We start from the raw sequence: 19,732 nt of genomic DNA on the forward strand, positions 1-19,732 counted from the left end.
AACATCAGTGACGAACGATTTCAACCGGCAGCAATAAGCTGCTTACTACGGAGATCCGGTGGGGTTCCGATGCTATCTCCGCCATCTTGTCCTTATTCCACATACCAGGGGTTTTCCAGAACAGGAGTTGACCACTGAATCCGTTGAACCCTGGAGGACGAGCTATATCGCCGAAAATGATGCAATTTGGGATGCTGCAAGGCGCAGGTACGGTAGACCGGCATGGTACACTCATAGCATGCAAAGTGTTAACACTGAGGTTTCTATGCAGCCAAGCTGCAGAAAGTTACTGAGCTACTGGCGACTCTCGAAAAGGACTTGAAGGAGGGCACTTTGACAACTCAACGTATGTGCAAGAAGAAGGAATTTTGCGTGCGATTCTAATCCTGGGGTCTTCGACGCAGAAAGAGTGCAGACTCTCCTAGAGCTACGGCAACATGGCACAAATCCCAGAGATGCTGATCCTATATATTCCAAGGATGTGAGTCGCGCTGATATACTCTAGGCAATCCTTTTCTGACGGCAGCAGGGCTTAGAAGTTCTGATGAAATACGGCGTGGACGGAGAAATCGCTGATGTTCGTCGATCTGCTTTGCGCTGCGTCGCGAATGCTCTGTTGTTGAACCCGAACATGGGCCAAGTCTTTGTAGACACTGGGTATGCTAGTAGGCTTGCAGAGGGTCTCAAGGTATGTTACAGAATTTCCATGGTAAGTATCATGATGCTGATACTCGGGGTTAGTGTGATGCATCAGATGATGAAATGATGGCCAGTCGCATTCTAGCTTTCTCTTCAAACAGGACTACAATGGATGTAGAGAAGCTCGTTAGCGAACATGCATTGGGAACCAACCTCAATTATGTGAGTCGGCTGTTGTAACATGCAGTAGCGTGGCACTGACTGTTGTAGCAAGTGTCCCGACATGCAGCTCAATTTCCCGAGTCAGGGAAAGCGGCCCTCTCTCAGATGGACCAGTTGGCTCTGACTGATACCCTGAAATTGATCTACTTGATTGTCTCACGCAATGCTAAATTGGCTGAAACTTTCTCGCCATCGCTCCCTCTTATGTTCACGATCCTCAGTCGCGCTGATATTCCCGCTAAGCCGTTAGATGAAGTCGTCGGCCAACTAATCAATTGTATTTCGGCACTTGACAATTCAAGGGGGAAGGTCAAGCAGCTAGAAGACAGCATTCTCTTCCCAGCAGCTAATGAAAATGCAATCGCTGACAAATTGATCAAAATTCTGGATAAAACCATGTCTGCCTACAGCCCAGCTGAACTCGAACCGAGGGCAATTCCACTCCTCTACACTCTAGCTGTGATCTGCGAAAGAGCACCAGACGGTCCTCGCGAACACATGAAGCAGCTTCTGTTGCCCGAAAGTGAGGACCGAAGCCAACCGATAGGGCAATCAGACACACTGCCCTCCAAACTGCTGAAAACCACAAAAACGCCATATTCACAGTTGAGAATGCTCATTTTCGAGCTCATGTTCGTCCTTTCTGACAGGGATGCCGAGATGCTTACAAAGAACATCGGGTACGGATATGCCGCTGGATTCCTGGCAACTCGTGGCATAGAAGTTCCCAAGATGGGTGGAGAGGGAGAGTCAGGTGGACTAAACCCTGAGATCAACCCGATTACTGGCCAAAAGTGGTCTGCGGAACCTCAGGATACGGGGCCACCTATGACCAGAGAAGAGAAGGAGAGGGAGGCAGAAAGACTCTTTGTGCTTTTTGAGAGGTATGTCGAGTTAACCCCCTTCTACGGAATAACAGTAGCTAACTCCGTGCAGGGCTAGGGCAAATGGGATCTTAAACGTGGAGAATCCTGTCCGGCTGGCGCAACAGGAAGGAAGGTTTGAAGAGCTGTCTGATTCCGATACCGAATAAACCTAAGTTCTAAGGGTCAATATCCACGGCGCCCGATATCGTATTATATTGGAACATTCGGTCTCTGTCACTCTGTGCTTTGTGTTATCTTGGATCTCGACCATATTGCCGACTTTAACATGTAATAGATAATTGACCTTCTGAATGCACATATCGCGTTGAACCTAGATGTTTCTACTACTATATAAAAACCTAATAATGCTCCATTAGTAAATGACGTACCGCCAACTCCGGCGGGGCTCAGGGCGGGCAGCGCAAAAATCTCCGCTCACGAAAAAAAAAAAAACTGATCGCGGGGCATATTCAAGACACAACACTGTTAGCATACGCGCAAAGCGGACTTTATTGCATACATTTTCACGAATCTCTCAGGAAACTCATTATACACGCCAGCCAAAATGTCGAAGCCATTTAACCCGGAGGAGGCGCAGAACTTGGAGGATGTGAGTCGTCCCTTAAGGGCATGCGACATCGCTCGAACAATACTAATAATCGCTTCCCGTACAGATGGAGAAGCAATTCGCGGTCAAGGGTGGGTCTCCTATCGTTTGCCATTTACTGACAGTTCAGGATTCCGCTCGCTCACACCTGAACAGCCGTCGAACACCTCATGACGTACTGGGCCATCCTCGAAAAGGTCCCCGGCTCGAAGCTCCGGTTGACTAAGATGGACGACGAGATCTACGCGCACTTCAAGGAAGAATTCCCCGACTTCGACCCAGCGGCGACGCTCATCGAGGATGAGATGAAGAGCAAGGCCGGCAAGGAGAAGTGGCGCAACTGGATGATGAAGTATGAGAAGACAATTCACGACTTCAACTTTGGCACGATTATCCGAACGAACCCCAAGTACGAGTACGATCAGGATACTACTATTTTCGGTAAGATATTGTTCTTATGGATTCCTGACAGAGGGGGGGTATTAGGTGAGCTGACATGGGTGGATAAAGGTGTTCGTATGCAGTTCTACGCTATTGAGATTGCGAGGTAGGTTCTTTATTCGAGTGCGACATGACATTTGGAGTTGGTTTTCTGACCAGGTATATCTAGAAACCGCGCTGGCCTAAACGACTGGATCTACGAGAAGGCGCAGAAGTCTAGCTCGTAACCGACGCGACACTTTTCCTTGCCTTCGACCACTAGAAGTTGCCCATGAAACGTGGTCTCGGTCATGCATAGGATACATATGTGTCCGACGATGGCACCCGAGAACGATCAAATGACCCTGATCCCCGGAACCCGAATCTGTCAGGTTTTGCGAACGAATCGAAAGTCGCTTTCTCCGGTGTTATGCACGATTATTCCGCATACTCTTTTACCGAAAACATGGGATACTTCGACAGTGGCATAAAATCATATAGAAGAGGCAATAGGGGAGCAAAGAGTCTGATTTGGTTCAAGACATGCGTTGCTTCTGCCGGAACCATCGGAACATGTACATACATCGCTTTCATATACCAACTTCGCGAAAATCTTTGAACTTGCCCTTCCATTTCTACTGTGCCGTTGGAGAATTGTTTCGCAATACACCTGGAGACAAGAATGCGGCGCTAAGAGAGAGCAAGCATTATATTCTAGTCCTATATGGGAAAGCAAAAATCAGCGGAATCTAGGGACATAGGCGAGTTAATATAGATGCACCCACTCGAACACTTCCGCTCGGCTATTCTATAGTCTCATTAACTTGTATGTCTCTGAGGCTTCATAACATTCGTGGATTGGTATATCGTTTGATTATCCGTTTTGCGTAGCCCAGACCAAGATTAGCCAAGGTCACCGTCCATCCCGGCATCCCGGCAATCAGGTACGGAGCCCTAATGTCGCATCCTCTCCACATGGCTATAGCCAATTGCTTGGGACGTCTAAGGCATATGACATTGTCCTCTAATTTGCTCACTGCCATGTGGAAAATGAGTTATTCTATATTGGCCATGCATTATACAGACATTCCAAGGGGTTGTAGATAACCCGAAATCATTCTCTTCACCCTCGCTAAGAGGATGCAATGACTATATCTTTAAAAGAATCCAAGATGGCAGCCTCACCTCGCAACAAAGCAGGGCAGAAAGCCCAAACCAGAAGACCGAGTCCGCAATAATGGTCTTCACCAGGTATCTCATCCCCCCTCCTGACCCTGTCCACGCAGGCACTAGCAAGCTACACCAGCAATATCAACCACCGCAGCCCATCCCTCTGCCACACGCGCCTAGGAATCGACCTAGAAAAAGTCACCGCCTGAAGCCTCTCCAAGCGCGATGAAGCCCCCTACACCCCCTCCCAGCTGAACTTCAACCCACGTGGGGTCGGGCGATCCCTATGCTGACAGCGTGATTGTCTGGACGCGCGTAGTGCCGAGCATGCAGTTTGATGAGAGTGGTGTTACTGTCTCAGGTGATATGCCCTTGTATAATCATAGGACGGAGCGGTTTGTTTGAAATATCGGGTGTTTGATGAGGAGGGGGAGAAGAAGAAGGTGGTTGACCAGGGGACGGCGTGGAGGAGTAGCGATATTGATTATACCGTCAAGGTATGAGAGAATTTTGTGGGTGGATTGAAAAAGATAGTTTTCTAATCAATTGCGACAGGTCGGAGCCAAAGGACTTGATCCGTTCACCACCTACTACTACCAGTTCAATGCCTGTGAACCCGATGTTGCGAGTTCCCTTGGAAGGACCAAGTCTGCTCCTGCTGTAGATGGAGATACGGAGGATACCAAGCTCGCGGTTCATTCCTGCAGCTAGTGGCGTACGCAAAGCTACCATTCGTTGCACCTATTTGTCACAAGCTGACGAAATTGACTTGATAGCGATGGATATTTCAATGCTTATGGCAATGTCGTCAGAAAGCATAACGTTGACTACGTGGTATGTTCATGATGCTGAGACAGATATACAGTTTAATAGCATCGCAATTATTATTATTATTTAATCAAGTTTATTGTCCATACCGAGCCCTAGAGCTATGATAGACCATGATCCGTGGACTCGAGGTCAGTGGCTATTCTACAGTCTCTTGTCCCCATAGGTTCCTGAGGCGTTAGCCCCCTTCTGTCATCTTTCCGATCCTTTTCCTCGCCCCAGACCGCCTGTATGCGCAGGGCTTTTGAGCACAGTGCTCTCCTTGTGTTTTGGAGCAAGATGGGTGTGGCCTAGGCTGACTCTCAGCCTTGGGCTACCCTCCCTGCTACCCCTCTCCTGTTCTAACTGCTTCTTCCAGTGCTTCCAGTCCCCATTCGTCATCTCTTCGGGCCCTTTCTGCCGTCTGCTGTAGGTGCGCCCGGGGTAGAGCTATGCTGGCGCTGGCTAGGAGTTGTAGCAATGCCCTTGTAGCTTTGGGCTCTCCTAGGAGTCGTCCTTGTGGGTATTCTTCTGCCGTAGTGGGCCTCATAACTCCGTCTGTCTCCAGGTCCTTGTAGAGCCTGTTTCGTTGGTGTCGCCATTCCCGACATTCAAAGAGAAGATGGTGTATTGTCTCCTGTCACAGGGCCAACCCGTGACCTATGCACGTGACCTGTGCACGTGATGCACAGAGATATCTATCTGCGCTAACGCCGATCCTGTTGCAGCTCTTCGAGCTGCGTCTTGTCTATGAACCTGTAGATAGCCTGACTGTAGCTTACCCAGTCCGTCAATTCCTAATATATATATATCTGTACCTGACCCTGCGCCTTGACATTACGCAGCTCCCACCTCTAGGAGTTGACGCCTGTGCCCGCCTGTCAAGATGTCTGCTGTCCCCCGCCCGCCGTTCTTGCCAGATAGCTTAGAAGCATTTGCTGAACATGCTGCAAATCATCAGGCTGAATGGTTTGAATATTGCCGTGACGCATACGACTACATCGAAGGAGCCAGGGAAGCCATCACACAAGCCCAAGAACAAGCCAACAAAGCTAGCCAGAAGTTTCAAGCCTCTGAACTGGAAGCAAATCACCTGAAGAAAGAACTTTCTGCCCTGAACCTCGAATACGAGAAATCCCGAGCCCGAAGCCAGGGAGTCATCGAATACCAGAAGGAACAGCTACAGGAATCACAGCAGAAATATCTTGAAGCCCTGAAGGAAAAGGATGAAGCGCTACGCCTAGCAACTCCTGTGGTTAATACACCTGCCCAAACTCCTGAACCTGCTGCTGAATTACATACAGTTGCTCCGGTGGGAACGCCTGCATCGGTTGATCCCCCATCTTCCAGCTCTGCCAGACTCTCTGAACGCCTACCTGACCCGGACCGATTTGAAGGTGACCGGAAGGATCTTCGCCGATTTATCTCCCAAATCCATGAGAAGATGAATGTCAATCATGACCGCTATCCAACCCCGCAAAGCCGCATGACCTACGTGACCAATCGCCTGAGAGGAGCTCCGTACGCCCAAGTTCTGCCATATATCAAAAGGGGAATCTGCCAGTTAGAGGATTACGAAGAAATCCTACAAATCTTGGACCGAGCCTTTGGTGACCCGAACCGTGTGAACAATGCTCGTAATGAACTGTTCCGCCTGCGCCAAGCCAACAAAGAGTTTGGCATGTTCTTTGCTGAGTTCCAGCGCCTCGCTCTAGAGGGAGAAATGTCTGAGGATGTCTTGCCTACCTTGCTGGAACAAGCCATCAATCGAGAACTCCGAGGAATGCTCATGCATAATGAACCCCCAAGCCGCGAATACCACCAATTTGCCAACTTCTTGCAAGACCTGGAAAACCGCCGCCGTCACTATGACAATAACCCTTCATCTGTCGCCCGGACTTATGCCTCGGCTACGAAACCCAACCATACAACCCACCCTGTCAGGCCTGCTGAACACTCTGCTACACCCCAGTCTGCTGAAAACAGCACTGATGCTATGGACCTGTCTTCTGCCCGCCGCCACACAATGTCCCGTCGAGATCGTGGGGAATGCTTCCGTTGTGGTTCCAAAGACCATTTGGTCCGAAGCTGTCCACTCCCTGATAATCGCCCTGTGGGAGTCCGCCCAGCCTACCTGTCACCTCGTTCCCAGTCTCCCACTAGCCCGGAACCTACATCTGCACTGCAACGATACCGTTCTCCATCTCCAGATCTATCAGCAAAAGGAATGAGTCTGGCCTAAGTCGCGACCAGACGCTGAATGAGCGCACCATCCGTATATCTGCTGCTGCCACCCAAGGATTAACTATCGAAGAAGAAACCTGCCGTTCAAACCTGATGATTCTGCCTATAACTCTGTCCCGACATGAGAAGGAACTGACGAGCTACGCCATGCTTGACACTGGTGCTGAAGGGAAGAGATTTGTTGATAAGGAATGGGCCCAAGACCACGGCCTCAAGTTACTGCCACTGAAAAGACCAATCCGCCTGGAGACTTTCGACGGCCAAGAAGCTGAGAGTGGGCCAATCACCCACTATGTCCAGATGCACATGAGAATCAATGATCACCAAGAGAAAAGAGCTTGTTTTCTGGTCACACAGCTAGCGCATTACCCTGTTGTGTTAGGACTCCCCTGGCTAAAGATCCACGATCCCCGAATCGGTTTCGCTGAACATACCGTCCTGTTTGACAGCAAGTACTGCCAGGAACACTGCAATGTACCCACAAGACCTGCAAAAATACGAGCTTTACATGATATTCCGCGAAAGACCCGCCCAAAGCACCTGCCTGCCCGACCTGAAGGCCTGGAACACCAAGACATTGCTGCTATATCCCTGTCTGCCTGCTCTGCTTATGCGCGGAAGAATTACCGCATGTTTACCGTCACTGTCAAGGATATCGAAGCTGCTCTGAATCCCACACCTGACGAAGAAGACCCAACAACTAAACTGCCACCTGAATTCCAAGACTTTGCTGATGTATTCTCACCCAAGGAGGCTGAGCGCCTGCCGCCCCACCGCCCCTACGACCACGACATCAAGCTGCAGGAGGGGAAAGTGCCCCCATTTGGGCCCTTGTATCCGATGTCCCGGGAAGAATTGAAGGCCCTGAAAGAATGGATTGAGGAAAACCTGAAGAAAGGATTTATTCGACCCAGCTCATCACCTGCTGCATCCCCTGTTCTATTTGTCAAAAAGCCAGGAGGAGGTCTTCGATTCTGTGTTGACTATCGTGCCCTGAACGCCATTACTGTGAAAGATCGCTATCCGCTACCGTTGACCAAGGAGACCCTGAATAACCTGAAAGGGATGAAATATTTCACGAAGATCGACATAATTTCCGCCTTTAACAACCTGAGAATCAAGAAAGGACTCGAATACTTGACTGCCTTCCGTACACGACTAGGCCTATTTGAATCCCTTGTGATGCCCTTTGGCCTGACTGGCGCACCTGCTTCATTCCAGCGATTCATGAATGACACCCTGCGAGACTACCTGGATGTCTTCTGCACTGCCTATTTGGATGACATCCTGATTTATAGTAAGACCCGTGAGGAGCACATTCGCCACGTCCGCCTGGTTCTTGAGAAATTGCGAGATGCAGGCCTCTTTGCCAAATTGTCCAAGTGTGAATTTGCGGTGCCTGAGACTAAGTTCCTGGGTATTATTGTCGGCCGAGATGGACTACGCATGGATCCTGACAAGGTGAAGACTATTGTTGACTGGGAGACCCCAACTTGTGTGACTGATGTCCAAGCATTCATTGGCTTTGCGAACTTTTACCGGAGGTTTATCAAAGATTTCTCAAAGATTATTACGCCCCTAGTGAACCTGACAAAGAAAGGCATCCAGTTTAAATGGGACACTACCTGCGAACTAAGCTTCAATGCCCTGAAAAAGGCCTTCACTACTGCGCCTGTTCTCAGACCGTTTGACTGGAATAAAGAAGTCATCCTAGAAACTGATGCATCTGACTATGTCTCTGCTGGGGTCCTGTCCCAATATGACGACAATGGTGTCTTGCACCCTGTGGCCTTCTTCTCCAAGAAGCACTCAGCAACTGAATGCAATTATGAGATTTATGATAAGGAACTACTGGCTATCATCCGCTGTTTCGAGGAATGGCGCCCTGAGCTGGAAGGAACCCCATCTCCCATCAAAGTTATCACTGATCACCGGAACCTGGAATACTTCATGACAACTAAGCTCCTGAACCGCCGACAAGCCCGCTGGTCTGAGTTCCTGTCCCGATTTAACTTCAAGATCATTTATCGCCCAGGCAAACAAGGAGCGAAGCCTGACGCCCTGACCAGGAGGTCAGAGGATCTCCCTAAAGAGGGGGATGAGCGCCTGCTACACCAAAGCCAGACTGTCCTGAAGAAAGAGAACCTTGAGCCTGCACCTGACAATTCACCTGTCACCCTGAATGCCACCACTAGAGCCCGAGACCATTCTGCTGAAAGCTCTGTTGAGAACCCACCCAGAATACCTGCTCAAACCAGGAGAGTCAGATTCGCTGATGAGACCAATCATGATGTGCCAGAGCCACCACAAGATATCAAGAATCTGCTGGATAATGCGTATTCCGTTGATGAAACAGTACTGTCAATTCTGGAAGCCCTAGATAAGGACGCCACACGACACCCTCAGATCACCCTAGCTGACTGCCAGAGAAGAGGCAAATACCTCTTCTATCGAAATCGTCTTTATGTTCCAGATAATGGAGAGCTAAAAGCCGAGCTATTGAGACAATGCCATGACAAGCCAGCCATAGGACACCCTGGCCGATCCAAAACTTATGAGCTCCTGTCCCGGGAATACTACTGGCCTGGAATGTACCAGTATGTTGAACAATGGACCCAGAATTGCCACACATGCCGCCGCATCAAGCCATCCAGAGAAGCCCGTCAAGGCATCCTGCGCCCTCTGCCTGTCCCTGAAAGATCCTGGCAAGATATTAGCATGGACTTCGTCACACATCTACCTCCAAGCCGTGGGTACGATGCGATCCTGGTTGTAGTGGACCGACTGACAAAGATGAAACACTTCATTCCGTGCAAAGGAACCTGCAATGCCGAAGAAGTGGCCCGCCTGTATGCCTACAATGTCTGGAAACTCCATGGCCTGCCGCAAACTATTGTATCAGATCGAGGACCACAATTTGTTGCCCAGTTCTGGAAACACCTGACACGCCGCCTGCAAATCACGAACCTGCTGTCAACTGCCTACCATCCTGAGACTGACGGCCAGACTGAGAGGACCAATGCCGTTCTGGAACAATATCTCCGCGCCTATGTATCCTACCTACAAGATGACTGGTCTGAATGGCTACCGCTAGCTGAGTTTGCTGCTAACTCTGCTCGCTCTGAGTCTACCCATGTTTCCCCATTTTTCGCGAACTATGGATTTCACCCACGAATGGGATTTGAACCTGTTCTGCCTACCAACCGTCCTGCCAGAGATGCTGAAGAGTTTGCCTGTCGAATGGAATTAATCACTGAGTTTGTTCGTACCGCGATCACATCCGCCCAGGCCCGTCAGGAGGAACAGGCCAATCGGAAGAGGCAGCCTGCCCGTCGCTATCAAGTCGGCCAGTATGTATGGCTAGATTCCCGCAATATCCGGACCCTGCGCCCACAGAAGAAGCTAGATTGGAAGAACCTGGGACCATTCCGCATTGTTGAGATTGTTAACCCGCATGCTTATAAGCTCGACCTGCCTGCTAGTATGAGGATGCATCCTGTGTTCAACGTTAGCTTGCTCCGCCCTGCTGCTGGAAACCCTGTCCCAGGCCAGAGACAAGAACCGCCGCCACCTGTTGAAGTGGATGGACTTGAAGAATGGCAAGTTGAGGATATCTTGGATTCCCGCTGGGAAAGGAGAGGTCGCGGGGGACCTCGTCTGAAGTATACAGTCAAATGGACCGGATATGATGACCCTACTGAAGAGCCGGCCGCATATCTGGAACACGCTCAGGAAGTCATCGCGAACTACCACCGCCGGTATCCCCATAAGCCTGGGCCTGGCCTCAACGGAGCTCGGCCTTGAGGAGGGGAGTACTGTCACAGGGCCAACCCGTGACCTATGCACGTGACCTGTGCACGTGATGCACAGAGATATCTATCTGCGCTAACGCCGATCCTGTTGCAGCTCTTCGAGCTGCGTCTTGTCTATGAACCTGTAGATAGCCTGACTGTAGCTTACCCAGTCCGTCAATTCCTAATATATATATATCTGTACCTGACCCTGCGCCTTGACATCTCCCTTGATATACCGCATCCCTCACAGGTTGCATCCTCCCGGACCTGGATCCGATGTAGGTATGTTCCTATGGCTGCATGTCCTGACTTCAGTTGAAAATAACGGCTTGCTAGGTGTTTGGGAGCTATTGCAGCTGCTGGGTCGAGCCGCCAGTTCCTCTGTGGCCTGTATGTTCGTTGACCTTGTTGGGATCGCTGTCCAAGTTCTTTGCTGAGCCATCTCTGCCTTTGTGCCATAATGGCTTCTGTTCGGGCTCTACAGGTGAAGGCCAGGGATATCTCTCTTGGGCCTCTTCCTGGTGGCTTACTGGCTGCCTGTTTTGCTGCCTGGTCAGCTCTCTCATTCCCTTCTATTCCTGCATGTCCCGGCACCCATTGGATAGTGGTTTGGCAACCTCGGGCATGTAGTCTCTTGGCTATAGCATGTGCTTGGATCACTAATGCTTGACCTGGCCCTGGCTGGGTGTGTCGCATCCTTGCAATGGCTGCTTGGGAGTCCAACAGGATAGTGACTGGTCTTTGATCCCCCACTTTCTCTGCTAACTGGAGTGCTCGCACAACTCCCAGAAGCTCTGCATCAAAGACCTCATATCCCTTGCCTAATGGGAACCCCCGGGTCTTCCATGTTCCTCCCGGTTCTCGCCAAGCAATCCCTGCCCCACTTTTGCCATTCTCTAATCTTGATCCATCTGACCAGATTGCTAGCTCTGGAGGGAGAGATTGCGCTGCTACTAGGGCCTCTGGACCTGGTAGCATCTCTATTTGGCCTGGGAACTGGCTACTGGTTGTCTGTGTTGTGCTCTCAAAGCCCCCAGATGGGTCCACTGGTAGAATATTGGCTAGTTGTCGAGCAAGGTGTTGTCCCAGGGACCATCGGCCTCGGTTGTTTCTCTCAGCCCATTGTCGGTTCCCTGGGGTCTGTTCCCCAGGTTGGGTGTGCTGATCCCCTTCCCGGAAGCTCACTGGGAGGATCTCCTTAGCTGGGTGGTTCTCCGGTAAGCTGAGCAGCCGGGTAGTGTATTTCAATTGTCGGGCCTCCAGTAGGGCCTCTGCTGGTGCCAGGCCCGCTTCGCGGACCAGTGGCCCTACAGGAGTGGATTTCAACATGCCGGTGATTGCACGGGCCTGTCGATTGATCATGAGCTGTATACCCACTAGCCGATCCTTCTGGCCCTGCCACCAGAGCTCTGCTCCGTACAGGGCTACTGATTGCACTGCTGCTACTTGAACCTGACGAGCTAGCCCTGGGGAATAGCATCGCAACTAACTGCGTTAGGTTTATCTCGGTGACTACATCTACGAATATAGATTTGATGCTGCTGAGGCCGAGCTAGTTCATAGCCCTGATCATGAGATCTTCACTCTGCATGGTGATCGGACGCGTTTGGGACAGGTATGCGTATTTAACCTAAGATCTTGAGCAGAGGACAGCTGACAACCAATGTGTTTAGTATCGCACTAACTTCGACTTTGCTGCATCACCAACATTTCGCTTGAATTCCGGTCTGGGATGACCATGGTGAGTACACGAAAATGAGACATGGTTAGTTATAAGATGTCCATTACTAATATAGTTCTTGGACAAAAGTCTACGTAATTTTCCGCAACCACGAAAATTTATATAATCACCAAGACATTTCTTTTCCACATAAATCCACCAAACATCAATTCTTTTACTAGATAATCAAATATGCTATGGATAAGTAGCATATAAATGATAAAATAAAATAAAAATCGTATTAATAATGTGTATACCACCCCTTTGCCTCTAAAACTGCATTAACACAGTTCTCCATGGACATTACCAACCCATCAAAGAAGTCCTGTCCTAAACTCTCCCATGCATTCTCCATGGCCTTGTAAAACTGCTCTTTCAATTTTTCTTTGGTCCCATTAAATAATTCAAGGTCTGGATAGAGCATATATATACGCTCTTTCAACTTGGCCCAGGCATGTTCAATAGGGTTCAAATCGGGTGAATACGGTGGCCAGTCAACAAGAGGAATACCATGCTCATCAAACCAATTTTTGATAATATGGGCTGTATGTATGGGAGCATTATCTTGCATGAATTCCATACCAGACTCCCATATAGCAGGTAGGTAATCTTCAATAAGTTTCAAATAGGACTCTGAATAATACCCTCTTCGAGCAGATTCCTCATCCCGATTCATTCGATAGATTTTCAGTGTGACCACCACCCCAGATTGCTGCCCAAATCATGATAGATATTCCTTTGCCTTTGGTGTATGGGACTATATGCTTCTTTTTCCAGTTTTCATTGAAGTGGTTGAGCCGCCATACCCATTGATTCTGCTTTCCTTTGCCAAGCTCAACAGAACATTCATCACTCCATATAATCTTGCTCCACTGCTCATACGTCCAATCCTTGCGCACGTGTGCCCTGTGCCCATTCATAGCGTAGTTTAGCTGTTTCCTCAGTTAATTGAGGTCTTTTTTGTGCTCTCCAGTGCCCATACCCAGATTCTTTTAACATGCGTGCAATGGTGCGTGTAGAGATGGGCTTCCCAAGTAATTTGCAGATATCTTCAGTTTTGATGAAGGGATCCCGCTTAATTTGTAAAAGAATATATCGCTTATCAGCATCAGAAAGGATCTCCGGCCGTCCAATGCGAGGAGAACTAGTGCCAGTGGTGGAGGACTGGCATGTTTGAATGGTGGTTTGAATTGTTGTATACGGTAAATTCATTTCGCGCTGAATATCAGCCTTTTTCTGGCCTGCAAGGAATCGGCCAACTATAATTCCCCGTTGAAAAGGTTCTAATTCCTTTCTATTAGTCTTATTAGAACTAGTAGATCGTAAAGTGGTGCGAGGCATGGTGTAGGTGGTTGAAAAGATGATGGACAATATCAGGTGGCGCGTCGCGCGACGCGGAATTACGTAGACTTTTGTCAGGTGACTGTAATATGCAGAAACCGCCAACAACGCTACAGAGACGGATACAGCGGTCTGAACAACACCAAGTATTCCTTTCTGAACGTTGGACCCCAGGTCACCGTCGACCAGCGCAAGACGAACGCTGTCAGGACATACTCTTGGGTTAAGTCCATGATGCATTCACTGATCGAATGAATACTTACAGAACCCAGATCGTTAAGAGCTAAAGAGCTGTGGGTAATAGTGAATGCCTCTGTAACCTCTTCATAGAAGTGCTACAAAAGCCTTGTGGTATGATATTGCAAAGGAGAAGGGAGACCAAAGAGATCTTTACTGTTAACAAGTTGGAGTGCCTTATCTCACACTCATGTTTTCCAGAATCTGGTAAAGAAGCAACACAAATCTCATTAATTGATTTGAATATTTTAGGGGGTAGTTTAAGAAGACTCGTGTTGAGAATGATGGCTTAAGTTAGTTATGCTGTTACAAACGAGCAAATCCACTGTCTATGTATAAATAAATACCTCTTAAGGCACCTCGACGAGGAGACCGGTAACAATGAATGCGCCAGGCTCAAGGAATTGCATACTAATGCAAGCTCTGCACAGGGGGATGGACGCAAGACATGGTTCGGAAAGGCGCAATTGTCGATAAATCGGACAAAATTTGCTCTTTAGGTTTGTCTCGCCGTTGGTGATAGGGCCAATTGGGTGGGAATTCATTCAGAAAACTGAACCCTAACCTTGCCAACCAGTAATGCAGGCGCAGCCCCATTCCTGCTCTGCAGTCCACCACCACGGCGACCAGGACACTGTTGTATATGCCGCACATGGTCACGGTAGCATTGTCTTTGATGGGGAAAAGCGGCGGGAATACCTCTCGCCCGGTGATTTCGCTATTATTCCCGCGGAAGATCCGCATTGTTGCTAGATTGGAGAGCGCTCGATAGAGTAACTATGGTGCAGGTATGCTGAACATCAGGAAGTTAACAAATCCAGCCAAGAGGTAAAATGAATTATCACACGGACTGGACGAAGGCCGGTAACTGCCAATCTGGAGGGACGGGGGGAGAGTGCCAGATAAAGGAGTTGGACGTATTCACTTATACATTTCTTGGTCATACTTGAAGCTATGTACCAATGATGATCTAGAGAGCTGTCGGGCACCGAATAGAGCCCAATTATGTAAATATCAAGACATTAGCATACAACCAGGATCATTCCTCAACGAGCTCATGATTAGAAGCACAAATCAAGATCCAGTGTCAACTCTAATAAACTCCCACGTGGTCCCTTCCCGTCCATGACTATCAACCACCAACTCCATATTTTCCACTCCCCCAATATTCATCGGCGAGAAACCATCATCATGCTTCACCAAGAGTAGTTGACCAGCATCTGGCTGTTGTCGTGGACAAAACCAGTCCCACGCGTCATCCTTTTTCGCGCTTGCAAGCATTCGATCTCTGCTGTCATGCCCAATGTACGTGCCCAAAACGCCGTTGTAAAAGTCAATGCATATCTAATCACTCCCAACGCAACGCCAGTGGCTCGCAGCATTGCATTGGTAGTGAAAGATGTCTAGATGTACCATTATCGGTGCACCTTCTTTGAGACCGATAACACGTTTGATTTTGGTGTCGCGGATTATGAATGTCATGTCTTTGGATGGAAGGGTTCTTACATCAACTGTAGGTTCTTGCATGCTCATACTTGCATGGCTAATCGCTTCGCCTGAGGTGCTGTTATGAGTTGGCGTTAGGCACTCGTCCGTTCCTGCGGTATATACCGACAGCTATATGACAGGGTTGTTTCTTGCTTTTCGCATTTGAATGTATGTTGAGGGTATCTTTTGCTATGTTCTTGTTTACATGGTGTTGTGGAATGTATCAGTTAGGTCAGGTATAGCCAATCGTGAATTGCCAGGGGGGAAATATCTACAGATGGATTCCTTCATCCTCGCGCACTCTACCTTTCCTTTCTCTTTCCAACTTTACTATTCTCGTCATAGGCTATCTAGTCTGGATATGAATACTACTCATCTATCTACTAGTATCGAGCTGTGACACTCATGAGCCTCATTAATGACAACATAAATCACATCGAAGGACATGTAAATCGTTGTCAACCAATAATTCATAAAGATGGGCCCCTTGCGCGCTGGGTGTCTTCTACAGTGTCATTCCTTAACCAGCTTTTACACAAGACAGAACCAATAATTGTACAGAATATGGAGTTAGAGCTTTCTGGGCTGAAGAGGGTTGGAGGTGAGTACTTTGCCATTTATGAGTTCTTTTAACATATTTACAAAGTAATGGTATAGATATTTCTGAAGGTATCAAACAACCATGGATCTGATTCATTCAAGTCCACACTCCAAGACCAGCAAGCCAGTCTAAATAGTGTAAGTGGCCAATACGTTAAGGATTAAGAAAAGAGAGAACGGAAAAGACCACAGCCCCTGAGCCTCCATTAAAAACAAAGCAGGGAAGTTTACCTTTTATAGGGCTGGGTCATAATTTAAGTACGACTGAGCAAGCAAGAAGTTCTATATAAATGCCATTGAACTGTAATGGCCCATAGTCTCAACTATTCTACTGTGGTCTTTGATCTTGATAATAGCAATGTCGTATTGACTGCCACTAGTATAATCCTGCGCCCGTATTCAAAATACATAGGTTAGTTACCTCCATTGCCGTGACCGTTGCCATTTACATTGCCGTTGCCGTTGTCTCTTCCATGATGGGCGTTGTCATTGTCCCTCTCGTCATGGTGTCCATCTCCATTTCCATTTCCATTACCGTGGCCATTTTCGTTGCCGTTACGGTGGTGATTGTTGCCATTGTCATTGCCCTTTCCGTGCTGGTTTTTGTCATTATTCCTCTTGTCATTGCGTTCGTTCCCGTGGGGCTCACTGCCGCGATGGCCCTTGCGATCAGCATCGTCTTCGTCATCGGTGTCGTACTCTCCGTCGGTATCGTCTTCACCATCGGTGTCGTGCTCTCTGTCGGTATCGTCTTCATCATCGGTGTCGTGTTTGTGATCGCTTTTCCACTTCTTGGGATCAGTTTTCGGGGGGCTATTCCGAGCATGGATGTTTCCCGGAACGGCGGAACCCAGAGAGTGAAGGCTATTTGGGTTAGCCGAATTCTGAGAGTCTATTCCCCTTGGCAAAAGCGAATCCCGAGTTGCATCACGGTTGACACCTTCTCAGAGCGAATTATATTAGCTTCATCATCCTGAGATTGGAGGTTCTTATGCATACATACCAGGAGCGACTGGTAAAGCCGCGACAAAGCCAGCAGTGGTCAGAGTACAGATGACGGCAGACACTCTCATTTTGTCGGTTAGACGATAAAGCGAAAACAGTAAAGTCAAGAAAATTGATATGGTTGAAGATTCTAGTCCTTGGTATTGGATGATATGATGAAGATGAAGTGAACAGGAGAATCGAGTGCCCTTTTATATCTTTTTCAGTCTTGCCGTCAAAGTATCAAATCCCAACCTATCCACGCGTATCCTATCTCCTTCGGGGAAGTTGTCGTCAACATTGTTTCCATCTGCTGATCTGTAGTCTTACGAGTGCAGGGTAGGCGTGTCCGTTTCCAAGATTGCATACTTAACAAGTGAAAGATAATCAAGGGATTGAGACACTGGTTCTGGGGTGGATGATCAGTGCTGATCTCAGCTGAGGCTGTGCAATCTTTTATCCAGAGCATTACTATGGATTATATGAAAGGAACATGTCTTCTTGCATTTGTTCACGTCACACAATCCGGTTGATACAAGTAACAGTAAGGGATGAGGTTTGCTTTTGGTGTCTTCCATAAATAGGTTAGTGGACCGTTTTATCGACGTCACAATTGCCGGTCAATTTAAGCGTTTGAGAGCTTATATTGACACAGGCATATAAAGTTCCTACCGTTCCCCTTGCATAAAGACCTTTCTTGCTGCGTGGGCTGCAATCAAGGAGGTGGCTCAACTAGAATGTGAATGAGGGCTGTACAAGCCCAGATCCCAGACGTTTGCCTTCCGAATGGCTGCAGGGTTGTCTGTCTAGAGGAGCGTCATGGATAATGAAAAGGCACTATGGGAAGAGGTGAAGATGATGGATGAAGAGGAAAGAGGTGATGAAGGGTAACCAGTTAGTTAACGTTAAGATCGTGAGCGGCGTCTGACTAAGCAATGGTGCTGGAGGCATTCAGCTACAGCCTCATTAGGATGCGTTACGGCGAGAGATTTGCGATGGAGGAGTGAATGCTTTTGCGTTCGCATGTTATTACGCATTGCGAGGTGTTGAGTTCGGCCTGGACACTTGTTAGCGATATCAGTTAGGTGAGTGCAGTGTCTGCCTTACCATGTGATATCCGAATTGCAACAGTATCGATGGATTTGGGAGAGATTTGGCGAAGAAAGGGCACGAGGTGATGAATCTTCCCTTCCTCTCTGTTCTATATTAGCTTCTGAATTGTTGTAGACGATTGCATGCGGCGCAATGTATTTTACCAAGCTTGCGAAAATCCAAAATCACAGAAAGCAATAGTTATATCCACTACCGATAAGGGGCATTTAGCTCTCATATAAGGCGGGATCATGTCGGAGTTACATTTGTACTTCTTTAATGATGAGCCGTTGGTCGAGGCCAATAATGGATGTGCGGATGTTCTACTTATCATTTTGGATGTCGAAGACGAAGCCAACCAGGCTGGCACAAATACGGAAGTTATTGTTCAAAAGGGAGAAAGCTCTGTTAGACACTAAATATTGGAAATTTTGTTATTTCTGGACATCGATTTTATTCAATGCAAGACCAGGGAGCCAATTGTCGACAGAAAGCGCTTTTCTGTTCCCTTTGTGCACACCGTAGATACCGGACTGGGCGTAAGAGAAAAGCAGAAGTGTGACAGCTCAAGGAGAAGCAGTTCGAAAACAATTGCAAGATATTCAGACCAACCCTGGTGTCGCGTGCTTTTCCTACGATTTATGTATGCATCTCTCCGGAGCTACCTCCTGAATATCACAGGCTGAAGCGTGCCATGGTCCTGTGACATTCTGAGATAAATATACTTTCGAAGGTGCCTCATAAATATGGTGTCATGGTAGTTTCAGTCGCATGTCATAAAGTCTTCAACCAACAAATGCAGCTTCGAAGTTTAGCTTCTTGTAGTTCGTTATCCATTCACTTAGGAAGCGTTGTGCGTATTCGAGGACCAAGGTCACCTGGTCGTTTCGTCTCTCAATATATTTTCCCATCTAAGAAGTGAGAATGGTCCAATAAGAAAAATAGAGGACGACCATAAGAACCACACAAAATTTGCAAAATTGCCTTTCTCTCCCAACAGAAGAAAAGTGGCCCTTCTCTCTTGAAAACAGAAACATATTGACGTCGACTTGTGTTCTCGTAGATGATCCGGCGCTTAGCTTTGTTTCCTCGTCTTACCAGCTCATCCATAGTAAGTGTTCTCGTAGCTGTTCCTGGTTTTGTATCCTTGCACTGACCTGCATCGTGGAAGGGTTAGGACAGGGAACAGATAGAAGAGGAGCGTATAGCAGGAGCACTTCCGGAGGCATTTTAACAATATCTAAAGCCGCGAGCCGGATGTAGAAGCCGATCTATCTCCTCCTGAGTTTCTTAGAACAAATCATGGAAGATTCCTTCGAATTTATGTAATTCCTTTAGCTTCCGGTCAAAATCAGTATAAGAGCAAGCGTACGGTACTTGGGATAATATGGAAGAAAGCGAGTACGGCTTAGGCAGCCACTAGTGCGGCTCTCATTGTTTCCGAAGACATGATGTTGTTTGTGCATGTGAATAGGAAGTTTTTGCTTAGGTATGTAGTAGG

The 19,732-nt window shown here is 48.1% G+C and overlaps 4 protein-coding genes across 4 annotated transcripts; 3 read left to right on the top strand and 1 right to left on the bottom strand.

Moving 5' to 3' along the window:
- Nucleotides 1–176: 176 nt before the first annotated feature.
- Nucleotides 177–1,894, top strand: ACHE_11418S (synembryn; the record flags this gene model as incomplete). Its single annotated transcript, XM_043275985.1, has 7 exons — nt 177–207; nt 272–346; nt 405–481; nt 530–688; nt 742–861; nt 910–1,745; nt 1,798–1,894. 7 exons carry the CDS (start codon nt 177–179, stop codon nt 1,892–1,894), a joined length of 1,395 nt encoding a protein of 464 aa, XP_043132538.1.
- A 398-nt stretch (nt 1,895–2,292) lies between these two features.
- ACHE_11419S (polysaccharide biosynthesis domain-containing protein) lies at nt 2,293–3,002 on the top strand (the record flags this gene model as incomplete). The annotated part of the gene is made up of 4 exons (XM_043275986.1): nt 2,293–2,337; nt 2,402–2,426; nt 2,491–2,881; nt 2,945–3,002. The coding sequence occupies 4 exons, from the start codon at nt 2,293–2,295 to the stop codon at nt 3,000–3,002; spliced, it is 519 nt and encodes a 172-aa protein (XP_043132539.1).
- A 4,066-nt stretch (nt 3,003–7,068) lies between these two features.
- ACHE_11420S (uncharacterized protein) lies at nt 7,069–10,779 on the top strand (the record flags this gene model as incomplete). Its single annotated transcript, XM_043275988.1, has 1 exon — nt 7,069–10,779. The coding sequence occupies one exon, from the start codon at nt 7,069–7,071 to the stop codon at nt 10,777–10,779; it is 3,711 nt and encodes a 1,236-aa protein (XP_043132540.1).
- Nucleotides 10,780–16,568: 5,789 nt separating this feature from the next.
- Nucleotides 16,569–17,228, bottom strand: ACHE_11421A (uncharacterized protein; the record flags this gene model as incomplete). Its single annotated transcript, XM_043275989.1, has 2 exons — nt 16,569–17,095; nt 17,159–17,228. 2 exons carry the CDS (start codon nt 17,226–17,228, stop codon nt 16,569–16,571), a joined length of 597 nt encoding a protein of 198 aa, XP_043132541.1.
- Nucleotides 17,229–19,732: the final 2,504 nt, after the last annotated feature.

The sequence above is a fragment of the Aspergillus chevalieri genome, chromosome 1, assembly GCF_016861735.1.
Source record: "Aspergillus chevalieri M1 DNA, chromosome 1, nearly complete sequence".
NCBI lineage: Eukaryota > Fungi > Ascomycota > Eurotiomycetes > Eurotiales > Aspergillaceae > Aspergillus > Aspergillus chevalieri.